Source organism: Lissotriton helveticus, chromosome 4_1 (genome assembly GCF_964261635.1).
Source record: "Lissotriton helveticus chromosome 4_1, aLisHel1.1, whole genome shotgun sequence".
Lineage (NCBI taxonomy): Eukaryota > Metazoa > Chordata > Amphibia > Caudata > Salamandridae > Lissotriton > Lissotriton helveticus.
Genome location: NC_136063.1, coordinates 1219569789 through 1219590890, shown reverse-complemented (window position 1 = coordinate 1219590890; position 21102 = coordinate 1219569789). Strand labels below are relative to the sequence as shown.

General features: G+C 45.2%; 2 protein-coding genes across 2 annotated transcripts; both read right to left on the bottom strand.

The window, feature by feature from the left end:
* Window positions 1-436: 436 nt before the first annotated feature.
* LOC144828135 (uncharacterized) lies at window positions 437-5237 on the bottom strand. The gene is made up of 2 exons (XM_078686251.1): window positions 1742-5237; window positions 437-495 (listed from the first exon to the last, which is right to left on the bottom strand). Exons 1-2 carry the CDS (start codon window positions 5133-5135, stop codon window positions 437-439), a joined length of 3453 nt encoding a protein of 1150 aa, XP_078542377.1. The 5' UTR covers window positions 5136-5237.
* A 62-nt stretch (window positions 5238-5299) lies between these two features.
* Window positions 5300-9235, bottom strand: LOC144828134 (uncharacterized). The gene is made up of 5 exons (XM_078686250.1): window positions 7959-9235; window positions 7754-7852; window positions 7472-7612; window positions 6103-7279; window positions 5300-5354 (listed from the first exon to the last, which is right to left on the bottom strand). The coding sequence occupies exons 2-5, from the start codon at window positions 7812-7814 to the stop codon at window positions 5300-5302; spliced, it is 1434 nt and encodes a 477-aa protein (XP_078542376.1). The 5' UTR covers window positions 7815-7852; window positions 7959-9235.
* Between the last annotated feature and the right edge of the window lie 11867 nt (window positions 9236-21102).

Here is a 21102-nt window from a genome sequence, read left to right as displayed (position 1 = left end):
CCCAGCTGCTCCATTTGCTGCCTAGGAACCAGATACATTTTTGTGGCATGATCCATCACTGACCCGAGAGGAGGCTTGTAATTACAGGTATAGCTATGCCCAGCAAGTTACCTATAAAACCTCCAGACTGTTTCACCAGTTTCTTCTTTGTTATGAGTGAGCCCCTTTTATTACTGAGCTTCTTGATGAGCCCCTTCTTCTTCTTCAGAACCTGTAACTGACGCTTTGATATAGGGACGTTGCCTTTTAGGGTGTTTAGGGCTATTTCTGAAATGGCGGCCACTAAATCGTCAGAAGCGGTGCCCAGGATGGCCTTTCGGTGTTGGGGGCTGGCTGTAACAAGCATTTTCAGGAGAGCTAAATTGCGGCGTAGGTGTGTAGACATGGTCACCACTGAGCGTTATAAGGGCTGGCCTGTAAATGGTTCTAAAAGACTTCACCGCTGCTTTTTATAGGGCCTGGTCTTGGGCTTTGGTGTGTAAACTACAGGTAGCTCTGGGGGAAAAATATCAGCCCTTAGTCTATAGTCTTCTAGAGTTTCATTTTTTAAGTCTACCAACAGGTACCCGTGGGGTTTTGATGTAGCGTCGTTAAAGGCCTCCATGAAGAAGTGTGTGTTTCCGGGGTACATCTGTTTAGCTATGACAGCTATTTGTTGTTTGTCCCGAGGGTTTTTAAATAAAACAAGGTATGAAGCGTTGAGAGCTATAGACCTACTGTTCTTGCCTTTGTAAAACAAGTTCTGCACAATGTAGCAGATGCTTAGATTGCGATGATGTGAATATTGAGTAAAAGCTCTCTCTAACTCTGGATGATCACCACCTTCACGCATCAGATCATCAACAATTATCATATTTACAAGGGTTGGTGGTAGTAGTTCATCATCGTTGAGGTTATTCGGTATACCCTCTATAAATTTGATATGTGGGAACCGACTGCCCAAGTCTGTATAAAGAGGCTGCCAGCATGAATAAAGCCACACAATGTTGTTAGGGGTTTGTGATAAAGCAGAGTTGGCATTTTCTAAGAGCTTTTTTATAAAGTAGCTTTTACCACAGTTTGAGGGTCCTGCTAGCACGCATGAGAATGGATGCTGTAACCTGGTGTCCATGCTGTGGCGGCTGTCTCTCTAATGGGCCTAATAACCATAAGGCAGTGTTTTATAGTCGGTGGTCAGGACCCTTTTATCAAAAACAACTCGCAATGTTTTATGTAGAGGCTCGGTTGTGATTTCCCACTTCTTTTTGGATCTGACTATGCAGGGTTGGTTCACGACTATGGTTTTAGCATTCTCAGAATCGTCTGCTGTAACGTATTCGTGCACCAGATTCTTCAAGCTATCAAAATTGATTTTTAGGGTGTTGCTGACATTTAATGTTATCCCTTTGACCTTCATACACACCTTGTTCTTGTTGGTACGGTAGCTGTATGTTTTAGGCCCTGAGGAAGTATATTCTTTTATATACTCGTCCTTATCTAGCTCACTGGTTAGGTTACCCAGATAATCTCCTAGAGGAGGGTCTTCATCCCCCGGCTTGCTCAGAAAAATCACAGAATCTGTATCGTGATACAAGCAGCGATCCTGGAGCTTATCCATAACCCCGTAAAGCTCTAGACGAGCGTGGGCTGTCGTGAAGCAGGCTATGAAAATGTTTATGTTGTTACTCGATGTGGGGTACTCTTGGGCATATTTCCAACACAAAGCCGCGGTATCGTCATCGATAAACTCGCAGCTGGACACCTCGTAGCATGGGGCAAAGTTCATCAGGATCTGATATTAAGGTAGTATTTGAAAGGTTTGTGCGCTGTGCAAATTTTCCCCATAAGGAGTTGAGACAGAGTTTGGCTAACTGTCGGCGTGCAGGATTGACCTCTATCAGATGGGATCGTAAACGGATACCCTCGTGAGCATAGTAGTCATCGATGTATTTCTGTTTTGCATCCTGACTAGTACACCATTCAGGATACCCTGAGGCCTCCTGCTTGTCTCTGAGAAACAAATTAATGTAGGGGGCAAAGAGTTGTGTTGTAGTGCTCTTAAAATGCCACACTTCGTGTACTCTACCTAGCCTGTACCCCTTCTCTAAGGCAGCTTGTACCTCGATGCTACACCAGGTCCCTGTGAGCATCCTTTGTTCCTCGGTGTGTGTGCAGCCGTCAACCTCTTTAAGCATCGCACAGGTTCGGCAGAGGGGGAACATTAGCTTGCCATCGACTCTGCATGGTAACACCGGGAAGTAAAGCTGCTTAGGAGGATATATTTCACATTTGATAAGCCCAAAGTATTCGTCTAGGGGCTTAAAATCTCTATAGATGATGGTGGGATGACCCACCGGGTACAACTTCATCTTGTTCACAAAAGGGTACAGACTGGTGAAATCATAGTAGTGTATTTTCTCACCCTCACCAACGGCCTTGTACAGTTGTATGGCATTTGTACGCCCCCCAAATAAGGCATCTCGGGGCTCCAAAGGTGTGGGTAAATCATGAGTCTTAAGAAAAGAGCAGAGGTCTGTGTCGGTTTTTAACATGTCTAACCACTCGTGCTCCCAAAGAACTCTCATAGCAAAGCCACTGTTTTCAACATACTGGGCCTTTGTCAGAGTACGTCTGTATAAGTGTTCAAATTTGGCACCCAGCATTTTGTTATATTCGTGGGGCTTGTAACACTTGGGGCAGCCGTGGTAAAAACAGCCGTTGAATTCAAAGGCTGTCGGCACACCCTTAATTACAGAGTACCCGTCCAGGTAATAGGGGCCCAGGCGGAATTCACCAGCCTGTAATGCATGTTGAATCTGGATGTCTTCCTTCTCAGAGACGTACATGAGCCACTGGATAGAGGGGGTTGAATAACGTTTCTGTTTACCGTTATAGAGGTCTGGCGGTACTAGAGCGATAGTTTCTGGCCTCAAAAACATGTGTTTGTAGATGGACATACACATGGATGCCAGAGTGACGTTTTGAAATGGGTCTATGTATTCGACCGCATGCTGTATTTCAGGGGTTTTGGATGTCGAGGCCTTGACTTTCTTAGTCAATGTCTTAGGTTTCAAGGCCTTGACTTCTTTAGTCATAGACACCACAACATCTCTGAAGAGGTTACAAGCTTGCCGGAGGATCATTACATCAGCCTGACAATAAGCTTTCAACTCTGTTTGAAAGTGAAACTCCTTTTCACGGTTTTCAGAGTACCACTCTAGAAAGCTCACTTTCTCATCAGGCATCATGTATTCAACCCCGTAGCTGTCAGGAGGCGGCATGGGTCCCACATAATTCTGGTTAGCCCAGGTGTTGAAAAAGTGTGGAAAATACCCTTTACACCCTGGGAACCCAAAGGCCTTTGGCAGCTTGCTCAATTTCATGGGTAGGAAATTCAGGGTGTCTATGAAGCGTATTTTTAAAGGACATACCGTCATCAGCATCAGTTTAGACCCCTGGGTTATGAGTTCCACCTGTATCTTTTCACGAATCATGTCTCGTAGAATAAAGAAGGAGTCATAGGCTTTCGAGTTGTGGGCTAGCATGGTATATCCTTGGAATTTGGCTTGAATGAAAGTGCTCAGGAAATCACCAACGCACGTTCGTCCCTCAAACTCCCAACTGTCGTCGGAAGTTAGATGGTGCGCGTAAATGTAGTTAGGCTGGTGTACCCCCGTCTCTTGTGTGCACTCTATATCAAACACTATATAGTCTTCGGTCTTGGTCTGAGATGGACCTTTAACCATATAACACTGATGGTTGGTACCGGCTTTGTAAGATACATGGCAACGGGGACATATCATACCTTTGCACTTGTGATTCACTGCCACATACCGCCCACACTCGCTACAGTCCTTTTTAGGGACGCAGCTGTAAGATTGCTCGTGTATGCTCAAACAGTTTTGCGAGCGACAAAACAACCTACAGATGCCGCACCTCACCTTTAGGGTAGCGTCTTCTATGCAGCCGTCCCTCTGACACATCTTACAACACATTTCACACTGGTGGTATGTTTTATTGTTGTATATATGATCGCAGTGGGCGCACACATATTTGGCCCCCAGAAAACCTTTAAGGTTCAAGATACCGTAAAAATGATTTTCCATGTGGAGGACATATACGGTCTTGTTTCTCACAGGTTCCCCGGTTGTAAAGTACTTCCAGGAACCGCTGTGATAGAGAACTTTCACCGTCACGGCGAAATAGTTCTCAAAAAGACCTATATCACCAAAGCCGACCATTCGGTCAGGAGGTATTTCAAGAACCTCATGGGCTTCAGCAGCTCTAGACATGATGACAGCGTCAGGGGTCTTGCGAGTCATCAACAGACCCACGATGCTGGCCGCCAGACATGTATTGGCAGTGGCGTTGCTAAAGTTGAGCAGCCACCTCTGTTTCTTGCCAATTATTTTACTGTATAGTACGCTCTTTAAGGGTCTGGAAACACCCCCCTCACGCCCCCGTACAATGAGGGCTATGACTCTAAACGTGCCATAGGCGACTAGTTCAGCCTTACTCTGTAAAAGCCTTGAGAGGTTTTCTAAAAATTGCACAGCATCAAAAACATCTCGGGTCTTCCGCCTGGTGAACAACGGTGTGTCAAAACCCTGCCCCTGGAAGCGGAGTTGGAAAAAGTCATTAGGCCCCACATCGTGTAACAACCTTTCTATGAGCTCCTGCACAGCCTGATGTATAGCCAGAACACCGTGAGTGGTTGATGTTATTTGATGTAGGTTAACAAATCTAAACTCCTCATAGTGTTCTACGGCCCTAAACCTCTCTACATTGCGAGTGTAACTCCTAACACTCTCTAAAAACAAGGGCTCTGGGCCCTCATCAGTAGGAGTGTGATTTGTGGAGGTGTTCTCTGATGTGTCACTTTGGGAGGTCAGGGTGGTCCCTGTCTCAGAGGTCCTTGTAAACCTGCGGGTAGCGCATATTCTAGCCTTCTTGAGCTTATTTATTAAAAGCCGGCGTTGCTTTGTACTATTAAGCCACTTTTGTTTTTTTTTACGGGCCCAGGCTTTTCTAGATACCAAGCCCCAGCCTATCTGAACAGGTAGGTCGCTGTCGTTGGATGTCTTGTTCATGGAGGCCCCCGCTACAGTTCCACCCCTGGGTCCTTCTGAATGTTGCGTTGTTTGGAGTTTTGCCATCCCCCCTACCCCCTTTAAATGGCCGACCCTAGGTATGTTAGACCCTGCCCCTATGTATTGTCGGCGGTGAAGTGCTGGTTTATATGCTTCAGGCGTTGATCTTGAAGCTGTGGTACCGTGGTTGAAGGGGTCTAGGGAAACAGGGGCGTCTTGTTTGAAGGGTTCTATGGAAACATTGGGGTCTTGTTTGAAGGTTTGTGGGGTACCAACTGGGCGTTGCTTGAGCAGTTTTAAGAAGCGTCCAGACTTTGTCACTAACCTCTGGACCGTACGGCTATATTTTGGGGGTCTCTTATGAGCACCAGTGGTTGTGGGGGTCTTTAGGGGTTGGTACTTACATAGTCATGAATGTGTACCTTGTATGTCGGCCACAGCCGCCTGACACATCTGTATGATGTCTTTTTTACAAACCCCAACCCTGGCCACGACCAGATGTTGGGCCTCCCTCTTGTTGATGAGATTGGAATACCCCATATCCATTCTTATGAGTGCACGGTTCGCCTGCCGTTTTAATTTTCGAACCGCCATCTGTATCTCTCTTACGTGTGTCTTCAATACATCTTCTGTGTTTACAGACCCATCTTGTTCCTGCTTAGGGGGGCACACCTTGCGAGGTCTTATAAATGGAGGCAACCCCCCAGTCCCATCTATACTGCAACCCTCAAAGGCGGGGTTGGACACGGGTCTGTACACGGGCATGTCCCATGGGATGGACACGGACCTGTACACGCGGCTGGCAGAGGTGCTGGCCTCGGGTTTGGACACAGTACTGTACACAGGATTGGCAGAGGTGCTGGCCACGGGACTGGACACGGTACTGTACGCGGGATTGGCAGCTGGGCTGGCCTCGGGTTTGGACACGGTACTGTACACAGGGTTGGCAGAGGTGCTGGCCACGGGACTGGACACGGGACTGTACACAGGGTTGGCAGAGGTGCTGGCCATGGGACTGGACACGGGACTGTACACGGGATTGGCAGCTGTGCTGGCCACGTGACTGGCCACAGGACTGTACACGGGATTGGCAGCTGGGCTGGACACAGGACTGTACACGGGGTTGGCAGAGGGGCTGGACACGGGGGTGTACATGTGGATGGCCGTGGGGCTGGTAGGGTCGTATGCTCCTGGAGGGGTACTCGGGGACAAAGGGTATGAGGATTGTGAGGAGGTGTCGTTGTAATCCTGGGGCCTAGTTGAAATGTCGGTGGTAGGGTGTGGTGCCTGGTTACCTGTGTTCTGTAAACCCTCTGTGCTCAAAGACCCTTGGTACACCGCTTCTGGGGTTCTACCTATGTTGTCTACCAACCCCCTCAACGCCTCAAGAGAGTTGCTAATCGTGGTAGAAGGACCTTCTAGGGGTTGCGCAGTATCACCTGTTGAGACCCTAGGCTGTGCCTGAACACTTACAACCGGTTTTGGGGGCTGTTCAGGGGCGTGCACCTCTACATGTACAGTTATTCTATTTGGCACTGTCTGGGGTTTCAGGACGCTTGGTGGATCCGGCGTTGCCTTAGGGTTGCTGAGGGTCTCTGCTAACTGTAGCTTAGGGACCCCCGGTTTCAGCTTCAGATGTTTCCTTGAGAGGCGCGATGTTTTAGGGGGTTGTGGTGGCGACGCCTCTTCTACACCCACAGGTGCAACTAACACCTCCTTGGGGCTCAAGGTTGTATAGGTCTCATTCAAGGGCTTAGCATCCTTTTTTATAGATAAATCTAAGGGGCTAGCTTGGGGCTCAGGGGTGCTAGGGCTTTTCTTCTCAGGACTTAAGAGCTTTGCCTGACCCTCTTGGAGCACCTCCGGTGTCTTCTTCTTCATGTTTAACTGTTCTGTTTGGGGATCTGTGAATACCTTACAGGCCTTCACACGTTTTAAAGGGTTGGGGAGGTTCTCTGAGTCCCTATGTTTCTTCTTAAGGGAGGCCTGGTTTGTAGGCAGGCCGCCAGTGTTGACCCCACCCCTGTGCAGAATAGATTGTTGTAGCTGGTTGTTCAGCGTGTTGCTTGGTGTGTAGTAGGTAGAGAGTTTTTCCTGGCGTACACGCCTACTCACGCCTTTCGCGCCGCTTCCGTTGTTCTGGACGGATGTTGTTATGTCCATTAAGGGCGCCACCGACCTCTCTTCAGCCGCATGTTTCTGAGCCGCTTCTAAAATATAAACAGAAAATATATATATATTAGAGAAAGCATAAAAAAAAAACAACACATACAAGCACCAGCGGGCTATGTCCTACACAGCCACCTTTTTTGATATAGGCTTTGCTACAACCAGCTGTAGCCTTCTGCTTGAGAGTCTGTAACACCTCTAGTACTTCTCACACCCTTTTGTAAAAAACACACCTGAAAGAGGTCTTTTTGCAGCTCCTTTCTTTGACAGTGGTCCCACTTTAGAAGTTGAAGCTTTCCTCTTCAAAGGGATTTCTTTTGAACCATGCGCCGCCTCTTGGACCTTGACGACGTCCTGGCATGACGTAGGGACACCTGTAAAGAAAAAATAATACCCAACATTAGACATCTTTTCTGATGATTACCTCTATACATCCTCAGGGTCAGGACTCTGGCCTACCCCACCAACTACCCAGCGTCTTAGACAGTTTAAATAACAGCTGTCTTTTTATTTACCTGTAGGAACTGAAGTGTTTTGCACAGTGTTCAGAGCGTCTTGAGCCTCGATGTACTCCATAAAATCGTCAAAAGCTTGTTGTAGGTCAGGGTCATAAGCTGTAAAAGCATACACACATGAGAGCCCATTAGAAAAAAGAGAACTTCTGAGAGACTGGTGTACAAAACTACGTAGAACTACATAACTTTAAATATATATATATACCTGGCTGCGGGGCTGACAAGTGCCCAGCGTTGCTATTTATTACAGCTGGGGCCAGCGCAGGGGGCACATTGGTGACGGTTGCATTTGCAGGGTCTTGCACCTGTATTAAACATTAAAAAAAAAAAAGCAGCGGTTTTAGTAAACGCCTTTCTTAAACAAAAGTATCACAACTTCAAACAATTCCTGTATACATTTAAAACCTGATAAGCGGGGTGCACCAACACACATTTTTAAAAAAGCGTTGCATGTGCTGCGCTAAAACATATGTTAAAAAACAACCTGCGCCATATCCTTTGCTTATGGGGTAAACCACTTTAGGTACACATGGCCCTTCTGACATTTAACCACTACCCTATATACCGGTTACTCTTTTGTAACATGTACATGCCACTTTTCTCTTGTAACACATTGTTTAATAACTCTCACATTTTGAGTGCTTTAAATAGTTGCGCCATTGCCACAATTGCCTACATAAAGCTTATTCTTGTGCTTGAGTGTCTGCCTTATATTACAGTATTATAGCTCTAACTGTACTTTGTTTTCTCTTGTAAAACACAGTTTGCTACCTCTTGTATTGCCTCCCATTGTCTACCATGTATTGCAGTATTTTACCTCTACCTGTAACCTGCACACATTGCACTTTTTTCCTCATGTAACTTAACGTATGCTGTTGTACTTTGCTCACCATTGAGATTTTTGCCCATGTAACTTATCGCCTGCTCTTGTAATTTGCGCTAACAACCAGTATTTTTTCAGTTTGTATCTTTTATGTAACACCTGTAATTCTTAGACCTTATGTTTTGCATAAGGCTCTTGTGTAAAGCGCTTTGACACATTCCAGCGCTAACTCTCAGTCTCACATATATTGCAGTATTATACCTCTATATTTATTTTGTACGCTTTTTGTAACCTGCACACGTCACTTTTTCCTCCTGCAATGCATCGTTTGCTACCTCTTGTATTTTGTTGACTCACGATTGTCACTTTTGTAATGCACCGTTTACTACCTCTTATACTTTGTTGGCGCACAATTGTAATTTTGCTTCATTATTGTAACGTATGCTTTTGTAATCTGTTCTTTTGTAATGTTCTCATGTATCAGTTCTGTTCCTATTGTGAAGCGCCCGGACACCTTCGTGTTCGCGCTATCTCTCAATAAATTAAAAAAAAAAAAAAAAACACACACCGGGCCTGCAGGGGCTTGGCCAGCCCCTTCAGTGATGTCACCAGCTCATCACTGGTGGGGGCGGCCCTAACCCTGCTGCAACCCCGGAGAAGCTCAAGCCGCCATGCTGCCTGCTGCTGGATCCACGTGGAGCCGTGGGGAATTGCCCCCAGGACCCTCACAGCTCCCAAGGACACCGGAGTCCTGCACCAGAGCCCCAGGGCAGCGCCCGAGGCAAGCGGGCTCGTGGGGGATTATTTTTTAAAAAGAACGGCCGCGGAGGCCCAGAGACACCGCGACCCCCACCCCCGAGCAGCGCCCGAGGCAAGCGGGCTCGGGGGCATTTTATTTACACAATGAACGGCCGCGGAGGCCCAGAGACACCGCGACCCCCACCCCCCGAGCAGCGCCCGAGGCAAGCGGGCTCTGGGGGCATTTTATTTACACAATGAACGGCCGCGGAGGCCCAGAGACACCGCGACCCCCACCCCCACCCCCCCGAGCAGCGCCCGAGGCAAGCGGGCTCGGGGGCATTTTATTTACACAAGGAACGGCCGCGGAGGCCCAGAGACACCGCGACCCCCACCCCCCGAGCAGCGCCCGAGGCAAGCGGGCTCGGGGGCATATTTTTTTAAAAAAAATAAGCGGCACTTGTGGCTCCCAGCCCCACAGGGACACCAGGAGACCGACGCTCGAGTCCCCGAGCAGCCCCATGGAGAAGCGGGCTCGGGGGCAATTAAAAACCGACACAACTCGGCATTCGGGGACCCCACGGAGCCACAGGGCCCCCGGAGCCACAGGACACCCAGAGCCCCCGAGCAGCGCCATGGTGAAGCGGGCTCGGGGCATTGTTTAAAAATAACGCTGCACTAGGGACCCAGAGACCCCCAGGACACCCCAAGGGACTATGGCGCCCCACCAGGAGCCCCCCTGGACAACTGGCCCCAGGGTTTATTTATTTTTTAAATACAAGGCCCTCAGGACCCCCCAAGGAGCAGCAAGGACCCCGGAGCCCTCCATGGACCCCTCCAACTCTCTACAGCGGTTTGGTGAGTGCAACCAGGCATTATTAATTTTTTTATTATATGCCATGTATATTATTTAAAGCCCCTATGGTACCGTTACAGTGTGGTTAAATGTTTCTATGAGCTGTAAAATACCCTGTTCCACTCTGCATGTACCCTCCTAAGGCCTACAACATTATGCCCCTTAAATACATAGCCTGCAAACTCTACCCTACGTCACCACCCCATTAACACTAAATACCTACACACATAGCTTTTTAAACTCAACAAAACCTTTATTCATTTTAAACACCTTTACATTACAATTCAGGTCTTTTTAAACTCCATCCTTCAACAAAACCTTTATTCACATTAAACACAGCACATCGCCTTAAAGATTAACAGTTTACAATCCACACTACATAGTACTATTTTTTAAAAGTGCAACTTTTTTCCAAACTACATGTACACCCTAATACACCATTGCGCCATCCATTATTTACCTTCTCTACATGTTGACAGGCGGTGTCAATCTGGGAAAAGTTGCTCCGGTCCATTCTTGCCTTAAGTTCCTTGGGTTGGCTCCAAAACAATCCAGGCAAGTCACTCCCCAAGGTTTTGAAGGGCTTGATGGTGTAGAAATCCACAAAGGTTTTCTGACTGGGTTGTAGATGCAGGAGTCCTCCAGGTACAGCAGAACAATCCACGCCAGTCGCTCCTCAAAGGGTTTTTTTTGAATGGGTGTTTGGCAGTGTTCCATGAGGGGCCTTTTTATACCTGTCCTAGCATGCTAATTAGAAGCCCCCCACACCCCTTTATGACTTGAGGGGTGTTTAGAACAATGTCATGGTGGCCTTTGGATGGGAACCTTTTTTTTCTATCCTTGTACAGTATAAACAGTACAACATTGTTTACTTTGACACCTGTTACTCAAACTCAAGGCCTATCCTGGGAAGAGTGGGGTTAGACAATGGGGGCCGGTGTAAAACTCTTCACCCCTACGTGACCCCTTCTCCTGGGAATTAGGGAGCCCGGGAACAGAATCTACCTTGGGACTCATATGTCAAATTTCTTGCCAGCCACGTCAAGTTGGAACTAACCTGCCAAAATTTGGGACCAGAGGCTTTGTGATGTGTTTATTACATCCTAACAGCTGACACCCTGTTTCAGGGTCTCATTGGAAGCTTTGATCTACAGGCCCCCTGTCTTTTATCTTATCTCAAAGCTCAGGGGTGGCTGTGTGGGTTTTAGAGAGAATTACCACAGGTAGGTTTGTGAGGACCCTTTACAGCTTTGACACCTACATGACACATTCTTCTTCCCAGGCCCTGGGCTGGGGAACTCAGGACTGCCCCAACAGCTGTTCAAACATCAGCTGGCTGCAAACCCCCAGTTTTAAAAATGCACAGACATTTCCAGCCTACAACCATGCAGTTTTTTTCTATGCACTTTTAAACACATACACAATTACCACATGTTTTTGCTGCCCTAGCTGTTAAATTTAAGGCCATAAGTTTAAGGCCAGGACTGTTTAAGGCCAGATCAAACCCTGGTCTTAAACAGTCCTGGTCTTAAACTGTCAAAATTGAGACCAGGAGTTTAAGACTGTGAGGACCCTTTACAGCTTTGACACCTACATGACACATTCTTCTTCCCAGGCCCTGGGCTGGGGAACTCAGGCCTGCCCCAGCAGCTGTTCAAACAGCAGCAGGCTGCAAACCCCCAGTTTTAAAAGTGCCCAGACATTCCAGCCTGCAACCAGGCAGTTTTTCTATGCACTTTTAAACACATACACAATTACCACATGTTTTTGCTGCCCTAGCTGTTAAATTTAAGGCCAGAAGTTTAAGACCAGACTGTTTAAGGCCAGATCAAACCCTGGTCTTAAACAGTCCTGGTCTTAAACTGTCAAAATTGAGACCAGGAGTTTAAGACCAGACATGTCAAAAGCTGTCAAAATTGCGACCAGCCTTTTGCGACCAGACATGTCACTTTTGCGACCAGGAATTTTTGATGAGTGGTATCCCGACTTACTACTACTTCCGTAGATGGCACACAGGGCAAGACTGGTCCTTTTGTTACTCCTGGGTTTTCCCAGTGGCCTGCAGGCTAGGGAACTGCTTTAAAACTGGATAAGCTGCTATGATCTAACAATGAAACCCCCATGGGCCCATTCTAGTTACGGCCTGCTGCACTGTGTAGCTGGGTTAAATATTTTTGCCAGGGATAATTTTATTTTTTAGTACATCTCTATTGGTACAATAGCAACGTTAGCTAAAAAAAACCCTAGAAAAGCCTGGTTTCATATTATACTTTCTGTGGTCAGAGTTTTGGTCCAAAAAAGAACGATTTGGTCTCCATTTCCAGATGTTTTAAGGGCAAACATTGTGTGTACCTTTGTTTTCGAGAAAATATGAAAGTATCTTCTGTGGCACCACCTTACTTGACGGCTAAATACTTTGGATAAAACACAATGTTGAAAATGCAGTTTTAAAATCTGTGATACCAAATGGCTGAATTTATTTAATAGATATGGAATGTTAAAAAAACGCAGAATATTTCAGCACTTGTTAGTTTTTAATGAATGCAGTAGGTGTTAACACATTTCATTTAGTCCCTATAGCAACTGTGTTTTGTGGTAGTAAATTGACATCATGAATAAAGCAGAAGCAAAAAAAAGGAAAAGCAGCATTTTGTACTACACCAATACAATTCATGAACCAGTGCGCGCGAGTGCATATTTCTTTTCTGCCATTCGTTTAAGAGGTGAAAGATATATATATAAATAGAAGGCTACACTTCAAGTGAGCTAATTAATCACTGGCTATAAAAAGAGCGCCACTAGCAGCGTCTGTCTGTGGCGCTGTCATTTATCACTGTTTCCTTTCTCTTTTTATTTTAAGATGGAAAAAATACTTCCACGTACGTTTTTCTCACCTAGTTTATACAGACATCTGCTGTACCATATTTTGCACAGGCACAGGGTCAGACTGATTTGCATATAGCCATGTCTGAAATGGGGTGGCTGAGTGGGCTAAAGAATGGTGATGGATTAAACCCAGATCAGTTGACTGGGGGTGAGTGTTTGACTTGCTCAAACGCTCCGTCCATCATCCCCTTTTGTATCGCTTTGTTTGCCCTAAGTGTGGCAGGGTATGCTCAGACGTGAGTCCCTTGCTCACTTGGCCACTGGATTCAAGATAGCCTGGCTGATGAGGATTATGAATCCGAAACCGGTCCCAGGATGCTTGTTTCCGGTCCATGGAAGACATGGCTTGGCAGTTCGGTCTGCACTGTTCCCATGAGGCACAGGGTCAGACTGATTTGCATATAGCCATGTCTGAAATGGGGTGGCTGAGTGGGCTAAAGAATGGTGAAGGATTAAACCCGGATCAGTTGACTGGGGGTGAGTGTTTGATTTGCTCAAACGCTCCGTCCATCATCCCCTTTTGTATCGCTTTGTTTGCCCTAAGTGTGGCAGGGTATGCTCAGACGTGAGTTTCTTGCTCACTTGGCCACTGGATTCAAGATAACCTGGCTGATGAGGATTATGAATCCGAAACCGGTCCCAGGATGCTTGTTTCCGGTCCATGGAAGACATGGCTTGGCAGTTCGGGCTGGACTGTTCCCATGAGTCACAGGGTCAGACTGATTTGCATATAGCCATGTCTGAAATGGGGTGGCTGAGTGGGCTAAAGAATGGTGATGGATTAAACCCAGATCAGTTGACTGGGGGTGAGTGTTTGATTTGCTCAAACGCTCCGTCCATCATCCCCTTTTGTATCGCTTTGTTTGCCCTAAGTGTGGCAGGGTATGCTCAGACGTGAGTTTCTTGCTCACTTGGCCACTGGATTCAAGATAGCCTGGCTGATGAGGATTATGAATCCGAAACCGGTCAAAGGATGCTTGTTTCCGGTCCATGGAAGACATGGCTTGGCAGTTCGGGCTGGACTGTTCCCATGAGGCACAGGGTCAGACTGATTTGCATATAGCCATGTCTGAAATGGGGTGGCTGAGTGGGCTAAAGAATGGTGATGGATTAAACCCAGATCAGTTGGCTGGGGGTGAGTGTTTGATTTGCTCAAACGCTCCGTCCATCATCCCCTTTTGTATCACCATATTTTCCCGTCACCTTAGGTCTTTCTAAATTTGCGGAATGGCTGCCCACAATCCCGATACTACAGGAGTACTGGGAGATGGGCAGCTCGGTTTCTGCTCACCCGGAAGTGCAGTGTTGACGCCAGACATTGCTGCTCGTCTCGAAGCCACAACATTTGTCATCTTTGACCCCAACATCCCAGTTCACATACCTTTTTGTGTATTGCTGGTATTGTAGCTTTTGTATGGCGCTTTGCTACACATTACGAGACTTCACTTCACGTTCTGGTTGGCAATGAGTGGTATGTTTTAGTGTTGCGTGATGCAGGAAACCTGTCACAGCAGCATGTAGGGGCAGATTTACAAGCCCTGTATGCCACATTTGCGCCGCCGTTGCGTCACTTTTGTGATGCAGATGCGCCGCAAAGCCAGCGCCATGCTGCAGGGTATTTACAACGTGACGCATCTAGGGAGATGCGTCACGTTGTAAATTCCTGCGCCACATATGGGCGTTCCATCACGGGGGGGGGGCGTTCCGGCGCAGGAACGCTTCGGAAAAGTGGCTGAGTGAAATCTACTAGTTTTCACTCAGTCACTTTTCCGACCCCGCTGCGTCAAAACCTGCAGGCGTAAGGATTGACGCAGCATGTTAGGCATGGGGGAACCCCCGAGCCTTGCTGGAGCTGCTTCGTGCTTGTGACGCGACTCCAGCAATGTGCCGCCTTTCCGCCGGGGATGCAACACGCATCTGCCCATCCGTGCGCCCTGGTGCGCCTCATTGTATATGCGGCGCATCAGTGGTGGCGCACGGGTGGTTTGGAGTGTCGCAACTTTTCTGCTGCATCCCTGCTGATTAGCAGAGATGCGCCAGAAGTTGTAAATCTGCCCAGTAGAGTCTTACAAATTATGCGGATAAGTGATTCCCGACAGCACAGTAGGCTGATTAGAACTGGGAAGTGAGACATTTAAGTAAGTATGGTGAAGAAGGATGTACAAGATTTGAATATTTCCGGTTTTGCGTATGAGTCAGCTGCTGTTACTGCGAGTGGTGTCAGTACCAGCAAGTGCAGATGCATGCAACTATATCTCAAAAGTGCTGCCATTTTGGACAAGTGATAGACTTGACTGCTGGGCTTCTGGCTTTGGCTACTAAAGCTGCCTAGCAAGCAGGGAAGCAGACTCTCCTCCCTACTCTCGAGTCACATCTAATATGAGGTACTGTTCACCCCCGGGGTACCCTTGCGCTCCGCCACGTGCATCCACTATGGTCTCTTTTAAAAAAAATTAAAAGAAACGTTTATTAAGTTGGAAAAAGGGAATTAACAAACAGTAGGTTCACAACACAATATATTAACAATGTACTGAAAATATTTGAATAATAATGAGACAGTACAGGAAAATATTAGCAATTATATGCAAGAAACAGGTTAATCGAGCATGGAGAAAGGAAATAGAAAGGGTAAAAATAAAAGTACGTCTCATGTAATGAAACTAAAATACATTTAAACAGCAGTGGGAATGACAAAAATCATTCACTATGGTCTCTCATCACTGGGTTGGCAGATAACCACCCAGGAGGGTCCATCCCCTTCCCCTGCTCTTCCCCTGTGACTCGCAGCCACCATGCCAGTGAAGATGGAGGCGTGAAATGCCAAACTAGAGGCTACAGGAGTCCATGAGTGTTAGTATGGGTGGTGGTGGTGGTAGTGGTGACTGTGAACACGTGCAGAAGAAAGGAGAAAAGGGAAGAAGCCATGAGGAGCAGGCAGCACCCACAGCGACACCGGCCACCTCTGCTCTCATTGACTGTTCACCCCTTGGTATTCACCAGCCTAGCGAGTGGCACCTATCCTTAGGGGCGACCAAGTAGGATTAAATCCAATTTAGGCCTGTATCGTGGATACCTTTATCATGCAGTGTTTGTGCCAATGGATTGTGAGAAAAAATTTCAAATTATGATGATACGGTCAAGTAGAATAAGCACAGTCATTCTTTTGGAGTTGTTTGTTTTGTTCAAGGAAGGTAGAGATCTGTCTGTAAGCTGATTTTGTCATTGTAGTTACATAGAAATGGCCCTTTGGCTTTTGATCTGTACTTTGTAGGTGAGACTGGTTAAGCCGCTATTTCTTTAGGATGGGCTTAATGTCAGAAGGTTTCATGGTGTTTGGGAACACTGGCTTATGATTCTTGCAGTTAAATTGGTCTTGCTAGTATGGCAGCAGTAGATTCTTAGCGGACGCTTTTAAATATGTTTGGGGACATGGCTCTGCAGCTAAGCCTGCAGTATTGACTTCTTTAATTAGTTAATTAGTTACATTTGTTGGTAGCAAGTTGGAAGAGCATAGTTTAGGGTGTGTGGTAAGGAGAGCACAATTGGTTGCTGTGCAGGTTGGGTATGTTTTATTTTTAGATTTCTTTAACATTTAAATATATTTAATTATATTTTAAACTATTTTAAATAATTTATTTTAATATTATTTCCTACTGGAGTTTTATTCCAAATACTTACCTCCTTAATTTTCTGTGGGAGGGTGTTGCAGCCAGCATCAATGGTTGGCCATGTGTGGTGTTGCACTTACTACGGTTTTATAGCAGAAATAACTTACATTAATAAATGTTGCCCCAACCCCTTTTGAAAGGGAGGGTGGGAGATGAGTAAGTCTACACTTTTGAGTAACTTTACACTCAAATTTTGTGACTAGACAAAAGTAGTAAAGTTTCTCAAAATTGTAAGAGTAAATTACACATGTAAAATACAAGTGTATGTTTTGTTGTAATGAAATATTACAGTATTGTTGTTTGTGGTATGTAGTGTGTATGAAAGTAATACACCAATAGATAAGTACTTGTAAGAGGCCTGAAGTCATATTAGTTTTTGTTGATCAAAGGAGAGATTTGTTTTGAGATCAGTTGTTGAAATCCTGTCCCCTTCGTAGTTAAGGGATCACTAGCGCCATGAAACCTCCTCGAAGTACGCCCGCTCTATAAATTTATATTGACATGACATGAATCTCTCTTTGGTGAGATGATACTAAACTAGAAACCACTGTAGTGGACCTAGGGGTCTAGGCACTCACGCAGAAGAAGTGAATTTGCAACCCAAAGTGATAGTTGCAGATACCATAGTATTCGTAGATATATGAGTTGATGTAAGTATTTTGGTGAGTTTATCTGTCCCCCGAAGCAGAGGAGAACCAACTGTTGTTATGAGTGGGATGCAAAGGACGTGCAAGGAATGTAAGTGGATTTGTGGGAAATGGAAGGGGCGACAGGAGGAAGAACTTATTGTTGGTTTTTAGGGGAAGGACATTCTGGTCTTTGGCCCTCTCCATGCCCAAACATGACTTGTCTCTAGTTAGATGCGCTGAAACGAGCGATTCTATAGGATAAGGCAACAAACGACTAGGAGGGTGGATCACACCACAAGCTCTTCTGTGCCTGCCCCCACTGTAGAAGGTAGAACATGGGTGTGAAAGTATGGGGAAATAGCTTGTAGTCTATGAAGGGAGCTGCTGGCAAGGCAAAGGTGAGTAAGGACAGAAACAGAGTAGCTTAAAGGGACACTACAACAAGATGTCTGGCAGTCGTAGAGGGCCCGCTGGCAGTTGCAAACACAGATAAAATGAAAGTCCAGATCCTCCAAGGAAAATAAGAGCACACAATTTAATTCGACAATGCCACTCGAAACAAAAAATGACAATTCGTCAGGAGTTGTATGTGATGCAGATTACCCTGTGTACATTTTCTTCTGGCAGTCCATTGGCAAGCTTTTAGAATTGTCAGCAATGTGGTCATATCTGACAACTTTCCGGCTTACCCAAGCAGATTTTTGCAAAGATCAGGGCCCCAGCTGTGACTACAAATCGTATCACCCATATCAGAGTGGGAGAGATTTATTGGGACCACTCAAGGGGTGATGAGGTGCAATCCAGCTAAATTAGAGAGACGCTCTAACCCAAGGCTGTGCCTGGCCTACCTGTCTTCACAGTAAGATGCTATTAGCCACTCTGCCCTTTAACTGAAGGCCGAGGCTGGATGCCTTCAGAATACAGGTTAAATAAGTCTGGTGGGAATCAGTCACCAGAATAACAAGCATTGGCATAGCCAATAGGTCTCGCCTTTGGGACCTTATAAGTGTTTAGCCATGCAACAGTTGATGTTGTTGCACCAAGGACATTGTGCTGCATAACTAAATACTTATAAGGTCCCAAAAGCGAGACCTATTGGCTATGCCAAAGCTTGTTGTTAATAGATGCAGTGTGCGAGATGGACCACAAAAAGTAGCCACTTGCTAAATAGGGGAAATGTTTACCGTTTTCCAGATGGTATCAGACGATTTTTTCTTTTTTAAGATGTATGCATTTCCTGCATGGCTAGATTTCATAAAGGCAATCCGCGCCATGCCACTTTGATCATAATAATTTTGTAATGTATCCTAGATTACCTTTTTGACTTTGTTCACTAATACATTTCATATAACCCAGTTCCCTCATGAAAATCTAAACCTACGCTAATTTTCAGAACGTTTATTTTCACTCATAATTAGAGCTTATTTATGTACAAAAAAAACCCAGAAATGAGGCTCTGAATTCTGTGACTCAAATTCACAAAAACAGGTTCTGCAGACATTTATGCCTGCAGATGACATTTATTTCTGAAGACAATTCGGAAGCTTCGCAGTTTGTTCGCTGGAGTAAAACTCCGACCACTGGTGCAGACCAGGAGTGCGACTGCCAGTTTCCCAGCAAAATACTTGCTAAACATAAACGTATATATTTGTGGGTATTCATAAACTTTTTGCAGACCCTGTGCCTGGCTGTAAAATTACTAGTGGCAAGAGCATAAATACGTTTATTTACAGTTTGTAAAGTGACGAGTTCATCCTTCTGTTTAAAGGAGTGTAGACATTGATTTTTTCACAGTGACACGTTGGACAATGGAGTAATAAATGTGAATTGTTATCTCTTTACACATTTCTACATCGAGCACTCCTGTTCAATGTAGACCACCCAGTGGAATTTATTTTAATGAACTACGAGTACTGCTCGCGTACAATGGTGCAATCACGGGGACCTGGTTAATCTCCAAAAATTTGAAACTCTTCAAAAATAATAGGTATAGATCTAAGATGCGTAGATTAACCCTATTAGTTGCGAAATAGGCCCGCTGTGCAGTCGACAATGCCTAGACCATTTAGAAAAGCTGAAATATGAAACGCTCCTGTATCTTGGTATGTACAAATTTTGTAAGTCTTCAAGATTCTTATTTCCATCGCAAACTCGATCCGAAAGTATAACAAGCCTGGTAGTGGTACGTGCCGACCTAAACACATGGCCCCTGCGCGCAGCAGCTGGCGTTTCACTGTTTATAAGGGGAAAACAAGCGCGCCACGGCTAATTAATTCCTCCACTATCAATCATGTACCCTGCTTTTACACTCACTGCAGTGGGAATAATAATGTGTACCCCTCCACTATCTAACACTTTCCCTACTGTTGTACTCTTTGGAGTGGGAATGGTAATTTTTGCCCCTCCCTATTCAACACTTTCCCTACTGTTGCACTCATTGGAGAGTAGTAATTTTTACCCCTCCGCTATGCAACATTTTCCCTACTGTTGCACTCCCAGGAGCTGGAATAGTACATTTAATTCCTCCGCTATCCAACACTTACCCTACTTTTGCACTCACTGGAGTGGGAACAGTAATTTTTATGTCATCACAGAGAACTAGTCTATTTTTACGTGATACAGAACTCAGAATTGTATGATGGGTAATAAGAAAAACACTAATTTCTTTTTATGAAGCCCTCACCCACCAACCTAGTTGGTGGCATGCTTCATTAACGGGCCCACCCAGTGACACCAAATGTGTCCTGAGTGTGCTACAATGCCAGTATTACAGCAGAGCAGGTATATTGCTGAGTGTGCGGTGATGCTGAAGTGAAAGTGAAGTTTAAAAACTGTCCAGTGGTCCCATTACCCAGATGGTTTACCTTTAATATATAGGCCTCTGGCAGTAATAAAAACAAGGCAGTGGTTATAGGTGGAGTGGTAGTTAGGAACTCCTGCATCTAGTGGGCGGTCTACATGTGTCAGCAGGAATTTAATTATTAACTGGCTTTCTTCTGGACCTTAAATATATGTGAAATGTGGGATCTACACTAAAATAGGTGTTTTTGACCTATAATGTGTTGCACGCACTAAGGTGCACTATGTGCGAGAAGGGGATTCCCTCTTAGAGCATTCACTAGCGATTTGCAGCAAGTGCCCCATGAGATTCCGGCAGGGGTTCTGAATTATATCGTTGGTCAGGACCCTCGTGAAGACCTGGTGTGCTGCGTCGGATCTCCGTAGTCATTTTTACACCCCCCCCCCGCTATCCAACACTCTCCCTACTGTTGCAGAATTTAGAAAGCAAGAATACTGTTTTTTGTCTACAATATTGTGTTTTTAAACATCATTGTATATAATATTGTTTACTTTAATATATCGGTATTAAATATATTTTTAATTAATTTAATATACATCAGTTAATATATCTAACTAGATGTTAGTATTATGAGAATAATTGTTTTATTATAGTTTGTACTTTTTAATGTGTAATTAAATATTTTTTAAATCTAATTTGTCATTTTTAATTTAGTAGGGGGTTGTTTTTGTGTTCGTAGGAGAGTAGCATGAAAAGTTATTTGAATTTTAAATTATTGTTTCTTTATTTGTAATTATTTCTATGCTAATTAAAATATTCATTAAGTAAATTATTTATTTGAATAATTGTTATCTGAATTATTTGTTGTTTGTTTAATAAATTGTTTGTTGATCAGTGCATTTAATAATACCATTTTGAAAAGTTGTATATTTATTATTGATTTTAATTT